The following is a 23,169-nucleotide window of genomic DNA, read 5'->3' as shown; positions in this document are numbered from 1 at the left end:
AGAAGATGATACTGGTTTTTCCCCCCTATATAGCATACAAAATTAAGAGATGGGTAATAAAAACGATTCCTAATGAAAATGGCATCAACATGTCCTCAGAGGACACCTGCAGGATGACTGAAGATGGTGCAAATACAAATTCTTGGTAATTCTTGGTTATATAACAATAACTGTCACTGACATAATGTCACTAGTCAACAGCTTGCAGTCCCTGAGGCTGGTCTGACAAATCACTTGTATAATTAAAAGATTTTGTGCACTTTCCCTCCTGTAAATACCAAGTAAATGTCAAGTAAAGCAAAAGTAGAAATAAGCTGTAAACCTTTTTTTTTTAATTATTACTAAAAGATGCCAATATACTTTCAATTACATTTTTATGAGATTCACATATGCTGGTCTTCTACCACCATATCTATGATTCACAACTTTTGATCCGACTCCTCCAATACCCTACACACAGAAGCAGTCATCACTTCCAGTCATCACTGCCAGACACACTTACAGCCTAACTTTCATAGAACATGACGACACTTCAGAACTTTATGATCACAAAATAGAACCAGCAGTCTTTTTTCCTCTCTCCTACAATTCAGCCTCTTCACACTTTATTTTTATGCAGGGATGCCTTACCAACAATGCTCGGACTTCTTCACTAAACCAAAAGCTGTTATTGCCCTTTAATAACAAGAGGAAGAGGAATCCACAGACAACAACTGTATAAACAGATACTGTCTGGATTTTATTTTTTATTTTTATTTTTTAAAGTAAGTAAAACAAACAAACAAAAAAAACCCTGAGATTTTATTTTTAGATCTTTAATTTACAAAAGGAAAAGCATTTAACAGTTTTCTATTCAGCGATTTTAGTTTCCTCTGGATCAGAGGGTTTCCTTTTAAGAGGAATAACATAAATTCCATTCTTGGCTTCCTTTAGTCTCCACCATCGTCCCAATCTGTAAACAAAACAAAGATTTGTTTACAAATCATTATTTTAACACAAACAGTTCACTGAAGATTAATGATTAACCACCATATGGATTGTTAATTAAAAAGCAAATAAGAAGGAGGGATGGAGTGATAAAACACTGGAGAAATGGTTTAAATCTGATATCTGGTAACAGGTCATAAACATTTTGTATTAAACGATCACCACAGTGAGCTTGAGGCTTTCAGAAGAAAAATTGAGGATGGGTTGCCCACTCTCAATATAAGACTGCAAAGAATTTCATCATCTATGGTACATTAAAAATCAGAAATCCGGAGAAATCTCTTTGCGCAAAGGTTGAAAACCAGTAATTAATGTCTGTGATCTGTGGGTCCTCAGGCAACACCGTGCTGGAAACAGACAATTCTGAAGTAGAAATCAATGCACAGGCTCAGGCACACTCCTGAAAACTGTCAGTTCATTAAAACTCTAGCATGCAAAGCAAAAACCTCGAGGGAATAAACAGTGATTGAGAAATGCAGAAGCTGTCTCTGAGCCCGAGCTCATCTAAGATGGATTCAGGTAAGGTTAAAAAAAAAAAAAGAAATAGAAAAAAAGCACCTCTCCAATGCTCCAATAAAACTTTTTTGGAAAACACGGATATTGCACCTTCGGAAATAAAAAAAAAGGGTGGGGGACCACCTGACGTGTTATCAGTACACAGTTTAAAAACACTGCTATAGAGCAGTATTAATGCACACAGTATGAGTAACCTGCACATCTTTGGAGGCACAATTAGTCTGACTGACATATCAGCTAGGCCATTTCCTGATCCCGAGGTTTTGGTATTTATAATGACTGATAAACATTTACAAAGTGAAGAAGAGACAAGATCCCTTCAGATAAGTCATAAATTTTGATGTTGCAGATGAAGGCAATCTGTAACTTCCCTATAAGCAACAGATTGATCAGCAACAGCTGATCCCGAGAGCAAATGAGTAATTGGTCAATACTTTGCAATATCAACCATTTACAAAAATCCAAATCAATATTGGTATTAGTCATAAAAATCCTATATCGGTCAGACAAGGTTTTGGATTAATTAAACTGTACTGTAGAGAACAGTTCGCTCTGTGGTAGCTGGAATAATCTCCCTCCCCCCCCCGCAACCCTGAAATGGATAAGTGGGAGAGAATGGTAAATGGTAAAATGGGCTGATTCTTATATTACATTTTTCTACTCTCCCCGAGTACTCTATACAACATGCCACATCCACCCCATTCACACAAGCACCGCCTTCTATGCGTCCAAGTGCTTAGTGCCATTCACATACATTCATATACCAATGGATGAGCAACGGATGAGTGAAGACTAGGGGGATCCAGGGATCGAACCACTGACCTTCTGATCAGTAGATGACCTGAGCTACAGCCATGAGTGGGTGGATGGATTTACTATAGAGCAGCTCAAACCCTCCAGTACACAAGAAAACATTTTGGATTTCAAATTACAATAATCACTGTTGGTTCCCCTCAGCAATTTTCACAGTGGTCAAGTTTAACACTGTTTGTTTCATATGTCGCTACAATCAAAGAAGAAGAAAAAAACCAGTTCAGATTTACATGTCATTCTGTAAAATCTGTAACTATGATCGACACACCAAAACGAAATATCCGATCCACAAAGGTTGATTTTGTTCATCTGGACATAGATTTTCAGTGGGAGAAACGTTTCGTCACTCATCCAAGTGACTCCTTCAGTCTCAGCTGACTGCAGGTTTCCCCAACATGAACAGAGTCAGCTTTTGTGGATTTACTTACCTGGATGATTGAGCATGCATCAAGACGAAATATCTGATCCACTTGCACATTTTATTTTACCCTGCATTCAGCTAAACTGATCAAAAATACTACATGACAAGTGTGACATTATCCAACATCATACTTCCTGGTTACCTTCAGTTAGTTACTGCATAACTATATGAATGAGGCCAAGTCAACCTAAAAATTCTAAAATGTTAAAGATGGATTAACACTGCCACCTAGTGGATGTTTTGTCCACTGAACATAAACTTGCGCTGACATTCATTAGTTTTCAGGAACTTTAGTTTCTATGGAAACATGAGTATAAATGTACCTGTGCTCCTGTCCAACTCCTGCCACCAAGAACTGACCAGAGCTTGAAAACTTCAAACTGTTGACGAAACCAGACTGGGCAGGAAAGGAAAGTAGAGAAAGATAATAAACATTTATGCAACTTTATTTATTCATTTTTTTAAATGATAGGAAAGTGTTAACTGCTTACCACTGGTACACTGAACAGAGGCTCAAGCCCACGATAATTCTGGCCACATTTCCACACATTAACCTCTGAGTTGTGGGAACCTGCAAGGAAGATCCGTTGTTATATAAAGCCAGCTTACTTAAACACCAACCTAGGCTGATGTATTATTTTGATGTCCTTTTCATCAGGAATGAATTTATTACTTAGGGTTAGGCTGAATACATCTGCATTCAAACAAATCACCCGTAAAAACTTTATTTACATTATCCTGCGAATAAAAACGGGTCCATGTGTTACTGAAAAGCACATGAAGAGGTTTCTCACAGCTATAGGCACCTGAGGCAATAGTATCAGAGTTCTGAAGTGCCGCCACTGAAGAGACCCAATGAGGCTGCTCAATCCCTGCATCACCATGGCAACCGTGGGCCCGTTTCACTGTGCTGAGAGGTTTCTTCTTGTTGACACTCCAAAGACACACAGAGCTGAGGTTGTCAGGAAATATGAATGAGTTAGTTCACACCATTACACACCGAATAAAATAAAAATGGAGAGAAAGAAACTGATTCAACATAAAAACAGCAGCAAATTCTTACCCATCATCTGCTCCTGTTACCATGTGTTCCTCATTTATGAGTTGGATACAGTCAATTGAACCCCTTAAGAAAAGACAACAAAATCAGAGTTGTCAGTCTCACTGTATGCTGAAAGAAAAATAGAGTATAAATAAATATGCATTTATGAATGTGTACATCTATTAAAAAAAAATAAATAAATAAAAAAATTAAAAAAAAAAAATCGAGCTGTGCTGTTAAATTTTCAGAATGAAAATTACTCCATTACATCTAATATCAAAAGATTTTATATAAACCAACCAACAGAAATGTTTAATGGTAGAGGGACAGTAAAAACCATGCTGCAGTCAAAAAGGTAGTAACAAACAATACTCTTAATTTGATTTCTTTCATATTTTTTCAAATTTTTTTATGAGAGTATAGTGCCAGCAGCAGAAGAGCAAGATCATCCATGAGAAATTGTGTTTGATTTTTGGCCATTTTTGGTTGCTCCCTTATTTCCCTAGGGGTTGCCACAGCAGATGGAATCTGCGTGTATGATTTGGCACAGCCAGCTACCTTCTGACACAACATTTATCCAAGCCTGGGACTGGCTCTCGGAGTAGCATGACTCTGGGTTTGTTTGCTCTCTGTCTTGAACTGAAGATCTTTTGCATGTAAGGTTAATGTGTTAACGACTACACCACCGAGCCACTTCTTTCTTCTAGTGGTTTAGCTGACATTTGCAGTGTCCAAAAATAATTTCCTAGTGGTTTCTAATTTTAGATTTATTAATTTATTTTTTCTGGCCAAAAAAGTAAAATGTGATTGGTTCACAAACAGTGCTTGTGAACAAAACTGCATGTAAACCATGTGTATTAGCACAATATTTCCATATTATGTCTTCTGTTTTGGTCAATATTTACCCTATTCCAAAAGACCATAGGTCAAAAATGCTCAAATTTAGAATTAAATACAACACTATAAAATATTAAATTGCCCAGAAAGAACAAAATGAGAATGTGTAGACTTTGACATTTTTCATATATACTAGTTATCTTATTTTAACTATTTATTGCATATGCTGAAGAATATGGTTTTTTTTCAATACTTGCCATGGATTTCTCATCATTTTCCCCCCCACACCAACTACAAAGTCAAAAGTTTTAACTTGAGCTAGTTTGTCTTTGGGGAAACAATCTTCAGCATACTTGTCATAAAAGGACAATTACCACTCCTGTGGAAACACTCTGGCTTCATTCTCAGGTTCTCTTATTTCAGATGGTAATTTTCCATACATTTTTAATGCAGAATATGAACATTTCTGTGCAATTATTAAATGCTTTTATATGAATCTTAGAAAACAAGCAAACAGACAAAGCACCTGAATTTGTGCACACTGGTGAGAACAAGCAATGCACAGAAGTCAAGAGACTCACTCATGGCCATGGAACACCAGCTGAGACTCTTCCGCTATCTTCCACACCCGTACGGTACCGTCCCGCCCTCCTGCAGTCACACAGCGCTCACGGCTCAGGCTGTCCAGTCCTGTGATCGAGTCCTGATGGCCAAAGCTACAGGAATTTACAGTCACAGTTAATTTCACACACTAGAGCCAAATAAATGTGAGAAATTATTTTCTGATTGGTCACTCACAGAGTTTCTACATATGCATTCTCATCCACATTCCACACTTTGATTGAGCGGTCATGAGAGGCGCTGTACAGATCATGAGTCCCCTTCCTGAATGAAAGGCCCTGTGAAAGAAAAAGAAGATTGTGTTATAAGAGAACTGCAGGTATCACCTACACACAGCTGAGATGTTAAAATGTCAAAATTGTAGCCAACTAGTGAGGGGGGGAAAAACACCATCAAGAACATACCGACACAGCACCTTTGTGTCCTGTAAATTTATACAAATGTTTACACGATTCTGCCTCCCAAATCATGATCAGGTTGTTCATGTCTCCAGTGGCCTAAAAATATGTAAACAAAGACGTTATGGTCACACTTTGGTAAGAAAGGTAGAATAAGCTGGATTCCCAAAATTGGTAAAAGCAGGAATTGCTGAGGAAGAACTACTCACCAAGTACTTGCCATCCGAAGATATGGTCATACACAAGATGTGGGCTGTATGTCCAACATGGCGATCCTCTGTACCCTTCCTTCCACCGGGTATTGTATGTATTTTTTTACCACTCTCAACATCCCCTAATGAGAACATTTCCAAACATATTATTATTAAAGTATTAGCCTTCACAAATGTGAAATAATTTGAATTTGTTTTCATGACAGGAGTTTAAAAAAAAAAAAAAAAAAAAAAAAAAAAAAAAAAAAGGATTAACTATACACTAACATTTAATGATGGAGCAGTCTTTGGCAGCAGAAAAGATGTACTTGTCATCTGGAGTGATGACCAGGCATGTAATTGGAAGTTTGTGTCCTCTGAACATCCTGATCTCTGAAGGATCTGGTGGTATGAGCTAAAAACAAGCAAACAAAAAACACACAGAAATAAATAACATTAAACTTCTTATTAGACACACAGTGGGATTAAAAGGATGAAAATTCTGATAATTACATCTTTGGCGATGAGCCGCTGGAGCTTTCCTCTCTGTTCAAGCTGATGAGAGAAGGAAAAAATAAAATAAACTCACATCCACAGAAATATCAATATTATAAACACAAGTCCAGCAAATCAAGTACAGTAAATCCAAATAAATTTAAAAAAAACAAAAAAAACCAGTATCGATGAGATGAAGGCTTCAGAGGTCTGAGTGACATGATCAAGTACAACCAAAATATTTCTTGCATCTGATCATAAGATGTAAAGCTGCAAATTATTATAAATTACTGAACTGCAACCCAGAAGACAACATCAGCATTTTTACATCAGTCATTATTTAATTTAGAGAAAATTGTCTTATGAAACTGAAACTAAACTGTGGCCTAACTAAACTTTGAAAAATCATGGGAACAAAAATAAATAAATAAAAAAACAACCTTATTAAGATTTGATTTAGACATCTGAGTTGAATCTATGCCATAGGTTCATCTCTGAAGTGTAGTCTACCTCTATGTTGATCAACCTGTTCAGTACTGTCAATGCACTCATCCAAGTGAAGTCATGTCAGTCTTCAGAGACTGAAGAAGTCACTTTGATGAGTGACAAAATGTTTCTCACACTGAAAATACTACGTCCAGATGAACAGAATCAATTTTTTGGAATTGAGAACATAATAATTATCGCCAAAATATAAGGACCCACAGATATCATGACTTCAAAAAAAACAAACCAAAACAAAAACAAAATACTGAGCGCATTTCTGCTACATATTCAGGAGGACTTGTGTGACTGCCCAGCATAGAGTGATCCAATCACACAAAGGAGCAAGTGCAAATCGACCAGAAGTGAAAACTCAATTAATAACAGGATGAACAGCGTTCACGACAGCATGATCTAAGCAACATCTGGCCAACAGGCTCAACAGTTTGTAATGTTAGGTGTAGAGTTGGCAACTAGATATTTTCATTGTGAGGGGACAATCTGAGTAAATGTTAGTACACAGAGACATAGCTTAACACATGCAACTGGCAGTGTAATAACCAAGTCATGTAAGGTACCCTGGTACTACAACTACCATTTAAACGGGCTCACATAGGAAATGTCTTACCACTTCTTCTTGAAGTCTTCCCGCAATTAGATCTGTCTCAAAGGAGGCTTCTTCTGCTTTCTTTTCCTCTGAAGATAAGAAGAATTCATTTCATTCATTCTGGAATAATGTATTTTAATGTTGTGCCTGTGTAAATGACACAGGTTTACCTTCTTCCTTGAGCTGCTCCAGGTAAAGTTTAGCTAATCTCAGCTTCTTCTCCTGTGGAGTCTCCTCATACTCAATCTGCTCGGTGGACTGCCTTTTCTTTGGCGCTGTGGCACTGGAAAAATCAAATTATCACAAAGATCATTAAGACTCGTGCTTTTATTTAGAGGCCAAAGGCTTGTGATTAATGTATAACCCCCACTGAAAACGCACCTCTCCGTCTCTGAGTCGCTGGAAATCTCTTCATTATATTTCGAGCTCGATTTCTTTGCTTGTAATTTGCCTTTTCCAGTAAGATCCACATCACCCTGCGAGGGGGAAAAAATACGTTGTGTCTACCACAAAAGCGTAAATAAAAGCGTTATAACAACAGTGGAAATCAGTTAAGAAGCCACGAGTGAACCCTACGGTTTAGCTTACACGCTAACAGTTCAATTCACCTACCTTTCGCTTCGTGCCCGCCGTATTTTTCCCCTTCTTGGCAAACTTGGGGTTTTCTTTTGTTTTTATAAAGAATGATGAAGACATGACAAAACGCAACAAGCAGCGTTTCAAAACTGACAACAGTTATGCAGCGTTAACTCTTCAACTTTCTCAAGCCGCAAGTCAACATTGAACCCACATGGGTCGACTGCAACCAAACTAGGAAGCTCAAATGGGCCGCGAGCGCACACTGATTGGCTAATTGTCACGTTCACTCTAACATGTCCCGCCCTTTATTAAAATTCTGGATTTTAATTGGCCCATGTAGGAATTTCGATGAACAGGAAATTGTGCTGGGGCGAAATACTTCCCTCAGGGAATAAGTTTTCGCAGCTTTGTTCCGCACATAATTGTAAAAATATGCATTTGACAAGACGGTAATCCCATAAATGTGCGCGCCACACACAGTGGAAGGTAAACGTAAGATTAGTATTTCACACATATTTAATCGAAAATGTTATGCGCGGCGGTTAAAAAAACTCCCTAATTATATCAGGATCTATGTACTGTACTACTGCAGTAGTATTACTACTTCCTCTACTACGCAGTATTTCCATGTACTGCACTGCCTTTGTCTTCAGTGACTGTGTTTACAGTTTGTCGTTGAGCTCAACCTGAGGTGAGGTTCCTCTAAACTATCGCACAGTAAATATCACGTGTATTTGAACATGTTTTGAAATGCAGTTTGCATCACTCATTGGCTCCAGCAGCTGGAGGCTAGTAGTAGGTAGGAGGAGGGGGGATGAGACAGCGGGAGGGGGATGCAAGGTTGACTGCAAACCTTTTTTTTTTGTCTCTCTGTTTTTGCATGGGGGAGTTTAAAACGAGCAGAGATTGTCGCTGAGTGAGTGAAAAAAAAGAGAAAAAAGTTTGGCTCCAACTTTGAGTTCGTCCTGTGCAGAAAAGCAGCAGCACTTGGTGTGTCAACGTGCTTTTTACTCTTCCCAGATTGTTCACCACCATGCCACCCAAGAGAGACGCAGGTGCGACTCCAGCACAGCCACCCATTAAGATGATAAAGATCGATAACGTTACAGATGCACAAGAGTTTGGCTGTCATTCAGGCGAGGATAAGTTCAGGCTCCATGAAGAGGCCAGCTACTCACCTTATCCCAACAATGACGTGAGAGTTCATTGTTTAATTATCAGAATAAGTAACTTGTGTAGAACCTGGATTTTCTTTATGTGTTCTTTTTCGACTCTTGTGGCAGCTTGACACTATTGAATTTGATGAAGACAATGTTGCAAGCCCAGGAATCAGAACTGACACCATCAGCCTCCTCATGAAAATAGAGCAGCTGCAGGCACAACTGAAATACGAACGCAGATGCAGAATTTTGGCTGAGAGAGAGCTGAGGGAACTCAAAGGTGGGTGGGAAAAAATAACTAATCAATCAATCAATCAGTTAATTTATATCCTTTAAAAATACTGTCAGACCACATTAATATTTATTGTAGCACACACATTACTCTAACAACTGGTTTAGATGACAAATCCGAATGAGTCATCCTGCATTTCTTTGTATGTTTCTTCCTGGGAGTTAGACCTTCTTGTAATTTTTTAAAAAGTGGAAGAGCAGGAAGCTCTTTCACCAAAGTTTTTCTTTGGTCACTGGTTGCTTTTTCACTCATTTTCAGTTTAGGTCTTGTACTTGACAATTCCAAGGAAATCCTTTGTCTTTGTTAATCCACTTAAGACTGACCTATGAATCATTCAAGCATAAAAAGTCACCCAAGTGAGGAGACGAATCAGTGTTTTGACTACACTTTCCAGACAACTTAGCAAAGAGTTAATTTTAAATTGTATCTTTGTTACTAGCAGCCTGTGGCAAAAAGCATATAATTTGTTCTCATTTCTTTAGTTAAATGAACTGAATATGCCAAAGATAATTTATGTTGATGGGCATAAAATTGTATTTTTGCACCATCATGGTAATTCTCACAGAGCTATTAGCTTAAAAGTTGGTACATCTCAACATGGTGGGAAGTGTGTCCTTATAGAACTTGTGGAGAATTTGTTCTGGATAAGCAGAGGACAAAATAAGTGTTAGTTAGAAAAATATCTACAGTATGTGAAAGTCATGTCCTTAATAATTAGGAAAAAAGCCAGAAAAGATCTGAGGAGATGCATCTGGCCTTTCAGTTGATCCATCTACTGTTCACTGAAGCCTCATCACAAACAGTCTCAGCTGGAGGGTGGCTGTCAAGAAGCCATTCGTAAGGAAGGAAAATGGGTATGGCAAATTTTTTTGAGTCAAACTTTTGTGAGCAGAAGAACAGCGAGGTACCATTTGGAAAATTTCTGATTGGCAACAGCTTCATTTTTTATACTGACAATGATTCCAAACACACAGTCATGGATTGGCCTTGACAGAGCAAATATTACTGAAGAAGTGCGCAACAGGAAAAACAGAGAAAGGAACAAAAGGCAGCCAACATCCAAAGAAGAGCTTTGAGCTTCCTTCAAGAAGCCAGGAGAACTTTTCCTGAAGATTGCTTAAATGAGAAGAAAGCTGTTTTTGCCTTATACACTGTATTTCTATGTGTGTTTGCACATTTCAATAATTCATTGCAGCTGTTTTCCATTTTTCTAGCAAAATATAAAGAAATGAAGGGTACCTCAAGAGTTTTTGCTCAAGTACTGTACAGAAATTAACTGCTGCTACACACAGTCAAGTGCACAGTAGTTCAAGTCAAATTGACTAACATGACAGTTTTCTAGAGTGGTACATTCATTTAGCAAACCCAATTGTTAAATTTTTTTTAAACTTAAAACATTAACTTTTTAAACATTTGTCTATGTTTAAATTGAGCTACTTTAACTGCAATTAGTGCAAAACTTTTATAATTCTTTTAAGGGAATTTCTTAACAACAATGACAAGAACAGGATCTTATTAAAATTTAAATGTCAAATGTTGAGTATTCGTCTGTGTAACTGTCTAGTGCATTGATAACATGTGCGGAGGGAAAAATTGGATCCCGTCAGTCTTTTTAATTTTCTGTCTGAGTTTATGCTGTAAACATAAAATGAAATCATTTATCTGATGAATATCTTCACCATGTGTCGGATTTACTTCAGTGGTTTGTAACATTTTTCAGAGATGAACACTCTCATGATGCAGATGAGGCACACGGCACATGAACTGCGGGTCACCCTGGATCATGTTCTCCACGGAGGCGAAGGAGCAGTTGCGCCACAAAACTCTGATGAGACTATCTCTTTCCTGACTGAGCCTGAGGCAGAAATGAGAGCGCTTCATAATATACCAGAGGTCAACGCTCCTGTGTGCTGTAGACTTTGTACTTTCTTTGTATAACTGAGTTGGCAGATTGATCAGTTCATTAACATTTTGTTATCTTAGAACAAGTTTTATGTCATTGGTGCTCATTTGAAATGTTCATTGTTTTTAAGCTCAGGCAGGCTAGCACTAATTTGTTATTTTATAAGTGGTTAATTTGGGATCAAACGCCAGTGAAACGTAATGTTTTTATAAAAGATATTTCTTTTTCTTTGCAGGATGACCACAATTTCATCTATCTCTCAGAGAACCTTAGAGTGCCAAAAAATCTTTATGAGCGCATTGCAGAAATTGCAGACTACAAGAAGTACACTTCAGCCCTGCTCATGATACTTTTTGACAGAGAAACGCTGGCCACCCACTCTCTGCAGGGCCGTAGGAATACCTTTACGGGAGAGGATTGCCACAAGCCACAGCTCCCACCTGAGATTTTGAAAAGTTTAATCGGTAAATCAAGGAACATGAAGGATGCCTTAGAAACATTAGCCTTTTTTTAAAATGCTATATATGGTGATGGAAAAAAGCGTTGGCCCCCTTCCCGATTTCCTATTTTTTGTATGTTTGTCACACTTTAACGTTTCAGATCATCGAACAAATTTGAAAATCAGACAAATATAACACAATTAAACACAAAATGGAGTTTCTATATGAACATTTTTATTATTAAGGGGAAAATAATCCAAAACTACATGGCCCTGTGTGAAAAAGTGATTGCCCCCTAAAACTACTAACTGGTTGGTGCCGCCCTTAGCAGCAACAACTACAATCAAGCATTAGCGATAACTGGCAAAAAATCTTAATGAAAATAATAATAATACAAATATTAATATTAATAATGACAACAATAATACCTTTTATTTATAGGTATCTTTAAATACCCTTATGGCCACCTTACATTAGTGCAGCAAAATAAAAACACAACAAACAACTGACTGAGACCAAGTTATAATGAAGGGTAGCAGTTCTGAAAAGATGGGTTTAAAAGTAGAAAGAGAGTTTTACAGCACTGTGGAGGAATTTTTGGCCCACTCATCTTTGCAGAATTGTTGTAATTTAATCACATTGGAGGGTAAATTTAACTGGGAAAGAAAAAGATAAAGTATATAAATTGAAGTTGAATATAAAAATAACTGTACAACAAAATACACAAATACACAGTATAGAAATATATAAGAATGTATGAAGAAATATATATATATATATATATATATATATATATATATATATATATATATATATATATATATATATATATATATATATATATATATATATATACCACGCATCTAATCGAATTAGTGTAAACAAAGTCCAGAATGTCCAGTGTGTGTGTAAGAACCATATGTGTGGGTCAGTACTATGTGGTGGTGTGATTGAGAGACCGTATCGCTTGCGGGAAGATATTCAGATTTTTTGTAGACAGCAGAATTCATGGTTCCATTTATCACAGCAAGTCTTCCAGGTCCTAAAGCAGCAAAACAGCCCCAGACCATCACACTGCCACCACTATATTTTACTGCCAGTACTATCCTTTTCTGAAATGAAAGATGAGATGAAGATGAAATGGGACACACGCTTCTAAAAATGTCAGCATTTGTTCTTGTCAGTCCACAGAGTATTTCCCCCAAATTCTTGAGGAACATCAAGATGTTTTCAGGCAAATATGAGACGAGTCTTTGTGTTCTTTTTGGTCAGCAGTGGTTTTCTCCTTGAACTCTCCCATGGATGGCACTTTTGCCCAGTCTCTTTATTATTGTTGAATCATGAACTCTGACCTTAACTGAGACATATGAAGCTTGTGGTTCCGTAATGTTGTCCTGGATGAGTTATTGGTGTGCTCTTGAAGTAATCTTGGTAGGCCAGTCACTCCTGGGAAGCTTCACCACTGTTCCAAGTTTGGCTCTCACTCTGGTTCACTGGAGTCCCAAAGCCTTAGAAATGGCTTCGTAACCCTTTCCAGACTGATGAATATCTCTGACTTTGTTTCTCAAGTGATTTCTTGATTCAACAGGTCTGCTAGTATTCAGGCCTGGGTGTCTTTAGTAAAACACTTTCCAAAACAATGATTAACAAAACCATAATCATAGTAAATTTGTGATTTAACAAGAGGGGGCATTACTTTTTCACACAGGACCAGCTAGGTTTGGAGAACTGTTCTCCCTTAATGAATGAAATCATCATTTAAAAACTTGGGTTATCTTTGTCTAATATTAAAATTAGTTTGATGATCTGAAACATAGAGGTGTGACAAATATGCAAAACACTAGAAAATCAGGAAGAAAGCAAACACTTTTTCACACCACTGTACGTACTAATTTGATAACCAGATAACCAGTTTCTGTTTCTTTCTTGCAGATCATGTGGCAGCCAAGTTCAGTGTTGACAGCAGCCAAATAAAAACCGCAATCCGCACAAAGTTGAACAATGAGGATAAATTATTGAAGAAGAGACTGGGGTTGGGTAAAACAGAAAACAGAGCTAATGCTGAGCAAAGCTTTTGCCAAGATGCCTCGCTTTTGCCCGACGACGGAGCAATGACAAGTGACTCTCAGTTATAGTCCTTCACCTCTGTCTTCATCCGTTGGTCACACGTATTTCATGACTGATAGAAATAGGTCACAGATTGCCTTTTTTATCCACTATAGTTCATTCGGCATTAAAATCTAGTTCTTTATTTTTTAAGAATGATAAGTATTTATATTTTTACGTTGACAGCAGTTAATGTCTGTTAGATTGTTTTCACGTTGAGTGTCACATGGTGTCCACACCCAGATGTTCGATAGCGCTATAAACTGCCACATATGTAATCATTAATACTGTAAACAAGTGTTCTTATTTAGGGTTTCTTACTGTATTTAAGAGAGTGGTTATAAGTTAATAACCTTTTAAGCTAGAATCAGTCAGCTGACCTTTACATGTGTGAGTAGAACAGGGATCTCATTTTTGCCCTGTTGTTCATTCCAACTTGTGCATTGCAGGTAATTTTAAGGTATACTGTATGTGATAACTGTTTCAAAATGTTTGTCATGTGTTTTCTGTGCTTCACTCTAACAAACAATAAAGTTTTGCAGCTGATATTTTTTCAGTTATTTGAATCTTTCTTCCATCAGCACAGTAACCTACAGTATTGTTTCCTCCTCAGCCAACAGATGTCAGTACTGACCCCTGTTTCCCCTGTTGTAGTATTGATCTACTCCACTGAAAGGTGACTGTTACTTTAGTAAACAAAAAAGAAACTCAGTTAACTAAATTAAGGAAGTACTGTGTGTTAAATGGTAAATGAGCCATTACATTCAAGTAATACACCAGTGTCCTCATTCTCTGGAGCTATGAAGAGAATAGAGGAGCAAGTGTAAGAACAAGAACAGTGTGTAACAGTCACAGCCACATACTGACTGACTGATGAAAGACAGTGTGTGTGGGACATGGTTAATGTCAGCAGGAGGCGGTTTGATGCAGTTATCTTCGCTTGAAAGATGTGATTTGAACAACCAAAGGCTGGCTCCTCGCCCACCCTCCACCCCCACCCCCACCCCCCATCCCCTTCCCCTCAGGCTAGCTGGGCTGCCTCAGTGGACTCACAGCACATCACCTCTCTCCGATACCCTCAGTCCTCCCAGGGCTCCTCTTTCAAGCCTTTTTTTTTTTCCTGTTGGAAATCAGCTGTTTTCATGAGAAGTTGCAACACAGCAGGATAGTTCCCGGTGGACCATTATGCACCTGCAGCAACACCTGAGTACTGAATTTGATGCTTTTCAAAGTTTCTGAAATATCAGAGTGTTTTGGAAGATTTCTAGTTTACAAGAACTTTTTAAGGACCAAGTTTCAAAATGAAAGTGCTTTGATGTAAGTATATAGCTATTTGATTATATAACACTTTGATGCGAAAGAATATATATTATTCTATTTGTATGGTTCATTGCTTAAAGTAAAATGCAAAGTAAAGTAAAGCATTTCACTTTCATATTTATTTCATTGATTTATTTTGTTCTATCAGATCAAATGACTGAGACGTTTGTGTAACACTTCCTGAAATTGTTAGAATTTGTTTAGCAGATTTCACTGACACTGCCTTAATGTTTTTTTTCTTAAAGTTGAGGAAGTTTAACACCAAGTTGAGCCATGCCAGAAATAAAAAAAGTCTCTCAAATTATGTCATTCAGAAAAACTGGATAGATGATGCTAGTTAAGAATATAACTGTGCATCAATTCATAGGGTTCACTACACATTTAAAACCCACAAAGTCCAAGTACATTACAAGCTGATGAAATGTTGCCTTCTAGTGAATTTATTATAATGAATGAATGAAATTATTAACCTAAACTTATGAACTTTCAGCATTTCAACATACTGTAGCACATGGATGGAGTTTTGCAGCTGCATGTTGAAGTGTCATTCATTTTGTATCAGAATGAGCTGAGTTAACAGTTATTGGAGACCTTCTTTTTAAATCTAATTAAAATTGGTCAACACTTTCAGTTTCTTGCGTTAAGTTTGAACTCTTTAAAACCTCTGCGTATTTGTGCAATTCAAGTTCAACAGAAAAGTCAGATAATGGAATAAATGCTCATCACTAACATTATGTAAGCTTAAATACATCAAAATGGTTTTTAAGACCTTTTTTGGCTTTTAAAAAGGATTTATTTGAAAAAGCAAGAGGAGCAATAAAATCAGACAGAAGTATTAAACATAAATGTAAAATAACTACAAATGTTTTGGAGAATCAAATAAAGGGAAACTGAGTAGTGGCTAGAAAAGGTAAACCTGTTCAGAAGTCATTTATGGACTGAAGAACATCACATGCTGGGCTGCAACTGGAACATGTTGAGAACGAGGACAGCCTTACATAATGTGTATGAGAATGTACATGTACTAGTCCATCCTGGGGATAAATCTCAGTGCAAACGTGGCATGCCAATAGCTGTCCACCATAGAAGATTACAGCGGCAGAGAGAATCAGTGGATGACCAGTGGATAGAGAGCACATGTATTTAGGACACAGCGTCCTCCACAGCCTGAAACCTGATTATGATTATCAGAACAAGATAGTTAGATACATTTATAGGGAGACACATGAAGGGCAGCACAGACGTGAAAGTAAATGTAAACGCATTAATGTTACATTGTTTTATATACTATTTCTAGATTGCTCGGTGATTAGGGGTCAGGCGTGTTCTGGTTTAAGGTATCCTCTTTGATGGTATGGTGAAGGGTGACACTGAACACATACTAATCAATGCAGGCAGTTCACTGCAGCTGGGCTAAAACAAGCGCACTCATTATCTTTCATTTCTAAAGGATGGGGATGGATGGAGGAGAAACACAGTGTCCTCCATGAATTATTCCCATTGATCATGTTTCTCCCTCACTATAGAGACAAAATGTCTTAAACAGCCTAACTAATAAGGTGAACGTCTGTGTGTTTTGATGAAGGTTGTAATGAGTACTCCTGGATGTTTGTATTTATATATCACACTGCAGGGTATGTCAGATACAGTTAGTGTGATGAGTTGTGATCAATTTGACAATAAATGTAATATTGTACGTTAAAAACTGCTGTATGTAATGCCCTCTGTGGCTCTGGATGTGCTTTTTTAAATGGCTAATGCCGTTGTTGTGATGTCATTAGGGTTATCTCAACTCATGCCTTGAGACTACATATGGCTTTAGGAATGCAGGTTTAAAGTTGGAAATATGTTTAGAAGTTATCATTCAGAAATGATCTAATAGGTATTAAATAACCCCCTTAACAGTGCTTTGTGTAACTTATAGTGTGTATTGTTAACATTCTTTGTCCTTACTGTAATCAATATAGCTACTTGTGAAAAGGCCCGTTCCTATCAAAGAACCTGCAAACAATTATCACCCAGCTGCAGGCTATCTGAGCTCTGGAGAGCATTTGAAAGATTTTCAGTCTAAAGCTGTTCTGTTTTAGTTTGCCCTCAATTACCATCGTCATTTTAAGCTAAAGCAGGTAACTGTTTGAGACAAATTACAAAGGGCTCAGTGCAGATTAAATGAGCAACTACTGTGTGAATACAGACAAGGATTTAGCAAAACTTATTGGAAAGTAGCTCTTTACTAGAAAGTGTTTCCATTGCGCTAAAGTAAAGCCATCTGATGCAAATGAAAAGATGCAAAATTTGCCATTGATATATTTATCATTTTCTTCATTTTGTCTTTACAGAAGTGAGGTGTATTTCTTCTGAAGAACTTTTTAGCCTCATCGCTTAACAATGGGAGACACTGGAATACAGATTTTAACTCGTTCTTTATTATGAATCATGGAAGAGAACAGTTCATTTGTGACTGAGTACAATGAAAGCACTGCCGCTTGGCCAATAGAGCCTTCTGCACCCAGCAGACACTTAGGAAATGTTGCCAGCCCACAAACACGTCTCAAGGACCTCATGGGATTATTTTTCATGGTGACCCTAAATGTTCTGGCACTTCTGGCCAACACTGCTGTTCTTGTGGTTGTCATCAAAGCCCCTCATCTCAGGAAATTTGTATTTTTGTGCCATCTTTGTGCAGTGGACCTTCTGTGTGCCATCTTGATCATGCCACTCGGCATTGTGTCCAGCTCGGGGTACTTTGCTGGTGTGGTGTTCACTGTGCTGCAGTGCCAGATCTATGTCTTCCTCAATGTAATCCTCATAGCAGCCTCCATCTTCACCATCACAGCTATTAGCGTGGAGCGTTATTACTACATTGTTCACCCCATGCGATATGAGGTCAAGATGACGCTGAAGCTGACTGCAGCTGTGATGGTGATAGTGTGGGTCGCTTCTGCAGGGCTGGGATTGTCTACTGTGTTTGGATGGCCGTCTTATGGCAGCCTGACCTCCGTCAGTGCAGCACACTGCTCACTGTACTGGAGCAACAGTGACCACAGGCGTATTTTCTCTGTGCTCTTCAGTGTCACCTGTTTCTGTCTGCCAGCAGTTGTGATTTTTGCTGTCTACTGTAATATCTACAAAGTGGCCCGTGTGGCTGCCCGGCAACATGGACCTCTGCCTTCCTGGACAAACAGTCAACTGAAGCATCGCTCTGACTCAATAAACAGTCAGACTACCATCATTACAACTCGCAATGCCCCACGCAGGATTACCCGAGACCGGCCTTTCGGGGGTGGTAAGGCTGCTCTTACTCTGGTGGTCATTGTTGGGCAGTTTCTAATCTGCTGGCTGCCTTATTTTGCCTTCCACCTTCATTTGATACTTGATGCAACACCCCAGATCCCCGATGACCTGGAGGACACAGTCACCTGGCTGGCATATTCGTCATTTGCTATTAACCCTTTTTTCTATGGGCTTCTAAATCGGCAGATTAGGGAAGAGCTTTGTAAACTAAGGCGCTGCTACTCGACTTGGCCAATGGAATTGCCAGCGTCCAGCCAGGAGGGCTCGGGTCATGAGAACTTCTTGCAGTTTCTCAACAGGACCAGCTGCAGTTTAGAGACACGTCCAAGCTTTGCTACTCCCAGTTCTGGAGGCACTCTGGATTATACTGGGCAGACTGGTTTCAAGATACCAGGACAGATTCCAGAGGAGTCTAGTTAGATTATGCTCTACTGTACCTCAGTGCTGTGCCACAAATAATTGAAAGCTTGGGGGATTAAGTTATTTAAAGATCATATGCAATATGACAAGCAAATTTTTGCACACAGTAATAATAAGTGAAAGACAGCATACAGAAAAAAAACTGTTTTTGTCTTTGAATCGTTTCTATAAAGATTCAAAGAAGTACTAAATGGACTTTTAAAAAAAGCATTGTTACTGTGGTAAAACAAGCCTTAACGAGTCCTTAAAGATCACTTTAATTTTATTAGCTAGCCTAAAGAAAAGTTACTCTTCATCTACAATCAATAGTTCTGTTTTATGAAAATTAATCAACACACGTAATTATTACACAATCAAATGTTGTCCTATTGTATTTATGTTCCAGGAATTTATGTAAATGTTATTTATTATACACAAACAGGTGGAAATATTTGTTTTGTTCAAGGATATTTTATTTCTTATCAATTTAAATGTGAAAATAAATTTCTGGCATTTTAATAATGTTGATAAACAATGTTTGTACATTAGAAATAAGTATGAGATTTATATAAAACCTTTTTTCAGCATGTTGGTCTAAAATCTGATCTACTTTATTCTCTGGTGAAAGATGTTCGGAATTATATACAGTTATGTAAACTGCATGTCTTCATTTCTTCTTCATCTTTTGTATTCTGTTAACATTAACTAATATACCACATAGTTAATTAATCTTACAGAAACAGCCTCTAAGAGTGCACTGGGGCTGCTAGGCTGTTGTGACCATGATTCAACAGCCAACCCAAGTCCTTCAGGCATATTATTAAGGTTTGCTTGAGTTTACTTTCTGTAAGAGATAACTAATACGTGCCTAAAGACACTCATTTGCCCAATTTCTGTTCGACATTTTGTCTCAGGACAGACATTGTGGGTTTGAATTTATGGTTTCTGACCTCTGCGCCCTCCCTGTGCCCACTTATGAAAGCACTGTAAGTAAAACTGAGCCCAGTTAAAACATCATTATATAAGCAGAAAATGCCATTTCATAATAGATGAAGTGGTTGTCTCTAATACCACTTAATATGAGTACATGAGCAGATTAACAGCAAAGAATTTGTATGTTTCTGTATTTACTTACAATCAGCTTGGCAATTGACTTCTGGTGTATGAAGTTATTCTTATTAAACTTTGATGTTTATTTATTCAGATAAATCATTAGAGACAGTTTAATGTTTCTGATGATTTGTGTGTTGTGAATATTTTGAGGCTATGCACAGCTTTCCCACAGAGATTAGACTTTTGGGATAACATCAGGCAGACATGCTTATGTGGACAAATGAAAAGATAAACCAGTAAGCCAATAAATTAAATACATGGTGATTTGCAGAGATCTTAAAGAGAGAAATAACAATTGGAAAAGTGACAACTGCATACTGAAGGGCAGCAGAACAGATAACTCCTCAACACACACAATACACAAAATGTAATAAGACACATGCACACACACACACACACACACACACACGCACGCATACACACAGTAACTGAAATCCAGTTTATAGACATCTGGATATGTTAAAAATGAGATAACGCTGCCTTTTTATGGTGTCTGGCTGTAAACACGTTCAAGTAAGTGCTGCGGAGTGTTTGTCTCTGATAACATTGGTGTTGTTTTCACCATGTGTGTGTTTGTGTATGTGTGTACATGTTTAGACATCTTTGTGAGGACAGAAAATTGGCATGCTACTATACTTGCGGGGACCAACAGTCACTTATGGGAACAAAATTCCCATCCCCACAAGTTTGAAGGCATTTTTGAGCCTCAAATGTTGTTTTAGTTACAATTAGGTTATGGTTACGTTTAGGCTAAGGGTCAGGGCTAGGCAATCGTTTTTGAAGGTTAGAGTTAGGGTAGGCAGCTAGGGAAAGTATTATCTCAATTAGATGTGCTCACTAAGATATGTGTGCGTGTGTGTATAATTAACAAAATGCAATGACTTTTAAAACATTTAGATCCCTACATTTATTGGAAAATACAGTATAAAGATAAAAAGACAAGAGGCAAAGCTGGATGTGGCAGAGTTGCTAAGATTTTTGTGATCAGGATGGACAGCATTAGAAGTGAGTATATCTGAGAGACACCTCAGCTTGAGTCTTTTGGAGACAAAGAGACAAGGCTGAAATGGTTTGGACATGCGCAGAAGAGGGATAGTGAATATACTGCACAAGGACTGTTAACTATGGAGGTGTCAGACAAGAAGAAAAGAAGAAGACCACAGAGGAGCTTTACAGGTGCAGTGGAGGAGGGCATGCAGATTGTTGACCTGACAGAAAGCTATGCCAAGAACAGGGTGAGATAGAAGCAGATGATCCAATGTGGTGACCCATGACGATGCAACTTAAAGAAGAATGTGAAGAAGCTAAAAGATAAGTGATGATAAAATGCTGCTGATTGATGAAAGAAAAAGAAAATACATTTTGAACTTGATACCAGAAACACATTTCAGAATGAAAAAGAGCTTAACAATGCTTAAGAATCTATTAAAGAGTGTGTGGGATAAATAGTTCAATGTGAAATTGCAAAGGATTTGAGGATTTATAGTTCATCCCATCATTAAAGGATTTACAGAATCCAGAGAAATGAATACACACGGGACAAGCTAGATAACCAATATTGAATGTTTGTGACCTTTGGCCCTTATGTCACACTTCATAAAATCATATGATGAGACACGTCTGGTCTCAGGAACCGTTGGTAATAAAGGTGGTTCAGGTGAGCTTTTATTGAAAGCTCACCTGAACTTTTATTTTATTGAAAAATAGAACTTTTATTTTATTTTATTCCACCCAGCATGGATTCCTGCACTTGCACTATGCAGGAGGAGGAAAATCACAGAGTGACACTGCCATACTGCTTAATAATTAAGTAACATTTAATATGTAATACATTGCTGTACTAAATAGTAAGTATGGTGAAAAGACTTAAAATTCTTCCCTTTCTATACCCAGTGCTGTTTGTTTGCTGAAAGGCCTGCTTTGGTGTTTCACAAAAGGATGAATGATGCTCTGACATAATAATGGGAGAATCACTTCAGAAGAATCAAAGGGAGAAGGTTTGATTGATGGTGCTGTCAGATGGTGCGAAACAAATTATTTTGCCAGAACTTCCTCTTATACAGTAACAGCATTTTCCCAGAGTTTCCTCAGAAGTGCATACAAACTAACACAACAGGTATTTAACCTTGTTCACAGTGCTCACAGAGCATAACCTCCTGCTATATATATATATATATATATATATATATATATATATATATATATATATATATATATATATATATATATATATATATATATATATATATATATTTTTTTTTTATATTTTAAGCTTAGGTTCCAGCCCCTCTGGGACCCCAAACTGAATTAACAGAAAAGAACTGGATGGATGGATATTTTAAGCTTTTCTGTTATATAGTCATGCCAAGTGTTGGGGATGCCAGTGCTTCGTATCAGAGCTGCTTTGCTGACCTGCAGATGTTCATACATGATACTGTGGGAATCATGACATAACGGTCAGTCTGACCTATTGTGCTGAAAACAGCTGGACCGGCAGGTGCTGAGGAGAAACACTGTCTGACATCTCTTGCGCCCCACATAAAATGCTACTGCTGGCAGAAAAGGATCTGAGCTTTAGCTGCCATTAAAATATTAGATTATTTAAAGCAAACATAGTATTTCTCCACTCAGTGACATGAATTTCTTTATTGTGTGTTTTCCTCTATTTTAGTCTATAAGGGAAAATGTGATAATGCAGCATTCTTCCACATTATATTTGCTTTTACAAGTTCTTGGACACAACATGCATGATCACATTTGATATAAGTTGAGACAAAATAGTACTGGCTGTCTTTGTTTTTCCTACTAGTCTGAAGTAGGTGCACATCAGTTAAAAAGAGGATTTCACGTAATTCCACGCGCCAGCTGGGATTTAGCAAAATTTGACTCAGAATGTAATGACAGTTGCCTGACTGTGTGAGTATGTTCCTGGGTCACTCTGGACCAAATCTGATCAAACCACGTCTACACAGTCCTCATATAAAAGGTTTACTAAACAGGAAACAGGAAGCTAAAAAATCAACACCATCAGAGATGAGGTGATGGTTCATGTGGTCCTCTGCAGTGAAGTCTTCATGAAATCTGCACCTGACTATGGGTTCACTTCATTTAGAAAGATGAATAAAAGAAAGTCCAAAAGAGCATTTGATTTG

The 23,169-nt window shown here is 37.8% G+C and overlaps 3 protein-coding genes across 9 annotated transcripts; 2 read left to right on the top strand and 1 right to left on the bottom strand.

The window, feature by feature from the left end:
• Positions 1-773: 773 nt before the first annotated feature.
• Positions 774-8,228, bottom strand: rrp9 (ribosomal RNA processing 9, U3 small nucleolar RNA binding protein). Of its 2 annotated transcripts, none has more exons than XM_085160868.1 (15): positions 8,024-8,228; positions 7,793-7,887; positions 7,582-7,694; positions 7,433-7,500; positions 6,340-6,381; positions 6,115-6,241; positions 5,845-5,969; positions 5,642-5,734; positions 5,415-5,515; positions 5,198-5,332; positions 3,801-3,863; positions 3,532-3,689; positions 3,229-3,308; positions 3,061-3,134; positions 774-952 (listed from the first exon to the last, which is right to left on the bottom strand). In XM_085160868.1, the coding sequence occupies exons 1-15, from the start codon at positions 8,105-8,107 to the stop codon at positions 850-852; spliced, it is 1,461 nt and encodes a 486-aa protein (XP_085016994.1). In that variant the 5' UTR covers positions 8,108-8,228; the 3' UTR covers positions 774-849. The 2 variants fall into 2 exon arrangements, with proteins under 2 accessions (XP_085016994.1, XP_085016995.1); XM_085160869.1 differs by having other exon boundaries at positions 3,544-3,689; positions 8,024-8,227.
• A 140-nt stretch (positions 8,229-8,368) lies between these two features.
• Positions 8,369-14,556, top strand: LOC146518281 (uncharacterized). 6 transcript variants are annotated; one of them, XM_085160876.1, is made up of 6 exons: positions 8,369-8,476; positions 9,011-9,126; positions 9,274-9,430; positions 11,163-11,335; positions 11,581-11,809; positions 13,718-14,556. In XM_085160876.1, the coding sequence occupies exons 2-6, from the start codon at positions 9,100-9,102 to the stop codon at positions 13,918-13,920; spliced, it is 789 nt and encodes a 262-aa protein (XP_085017002.1). In that variant the 5' UTR covers positions 8,369-8,476; positions 9,011-9,099; the 3' UTR covers positions 13,921-14,556. The 6 variants fall into 6 exon arrangements, with proteins under 6 accessions (XP_085017002.1, XP_085016999.1, XP_085017001.1 ...); XM_085160873.1 differs by having other exon boundaries at positions 8,370-8,476; positions 9,011-9,185; positions 13,718-14,542; XM_085160875.1 differs by lacking the exon at positions 8,369-8,476 and adding an exon at positions 8,491-8,681 and having other exon boundaries at positions 13,718-14,554.
• Positions 14,557-14,911: 355 nt separating this feature from the next.
• Positions 14,912-21,714, top strand: LOC146518280 (putative G-protein coupled receptor). The gene is made up of 2 exons (XM_085160857.1): positions 14,912-15,208; positions 17,551-21,714. Exon 2 carries the CDS (start codon positions 17,648-17,650, stop codon positions 18,923-18,925), a length of 1,278 nt encoding a protein of 425 aa, XP_085016983.1. The 5' UTR covers positions 14,912-15,208; positions 17,551-17,647; the 3' UTR covers positions 18,926-21,714.
• Positions 21,715-23,169: the final 1,455 nt, after the last annotated feature.

The sequence above is a fragment of the Neolamprologus multifasciatus genome, chromosome 5 (assembly GCF_963576455.1).
Source record: "Neolamprologus multifasciatus chromosome 5, fNeoMul1.2, whole genome shotgun sequence".
Lineage (NCBI taxonomy): Eukaryota > Metazoa > Chordata > Actinopteri > Cichliformes > Cichlidae > Neolamprologus > Neolamprologus multifasciatus.
The sequence above is the reverse complement of the archived record's forward strand: the minus strand, read 5'-3'. Positions and strand labels throughout refer to the sequence as shown.

Coding starts and splice junctions, on each gene's coding strand:
- rrp9 (XM_085160868.1), bottom strand. CDS start 8,107: ATGTCTTCATCATTCTTTATAAAAACAAAAGAAAACCCCAAGTTTGCC. Junction 7,695..7,792: donor AGCGACTCAGAGACGGAGAG/GTGCGTTTTCAG, acceptor TGATTTTTCCAG/TGCCACAGCGCCAAAGAAAA. Junction 5,735..5,844: donor CTTCGGATGGCAAGTACTTG/GTGAGTAGTTCT, acceptor ACATATTTTTAG/GCCACTGGAGACATGAACAA.
- LOC146518280 (XM_085160857.1), top strand. CDS start 17,648: ATGGAAGAGAACAGTTCATTTGTGACTGAGTACAATGAAAGCACTGCC.
- LOC146518281 (XM_085160874.1), top strand. CDS start 9,024: ATGCCACCCAAGAGAGACGCAGGTGCGACTCCAGCACAGCCACCCATT. Junction 11,336..11,580: donor CGCTTCATAATATACCAGAG/GTCAACGCTCCT, acceptor TTTTCTTTGCAG/GATGACCACAATTTCATCTA. Junction 11,810..13,717: donor GATTTTGAAAAGTTTAATCG/GTAAATCAAGGA, acceptor TCTTTCTTGCAG/ATCATGTGGCAGCCAAGTTC.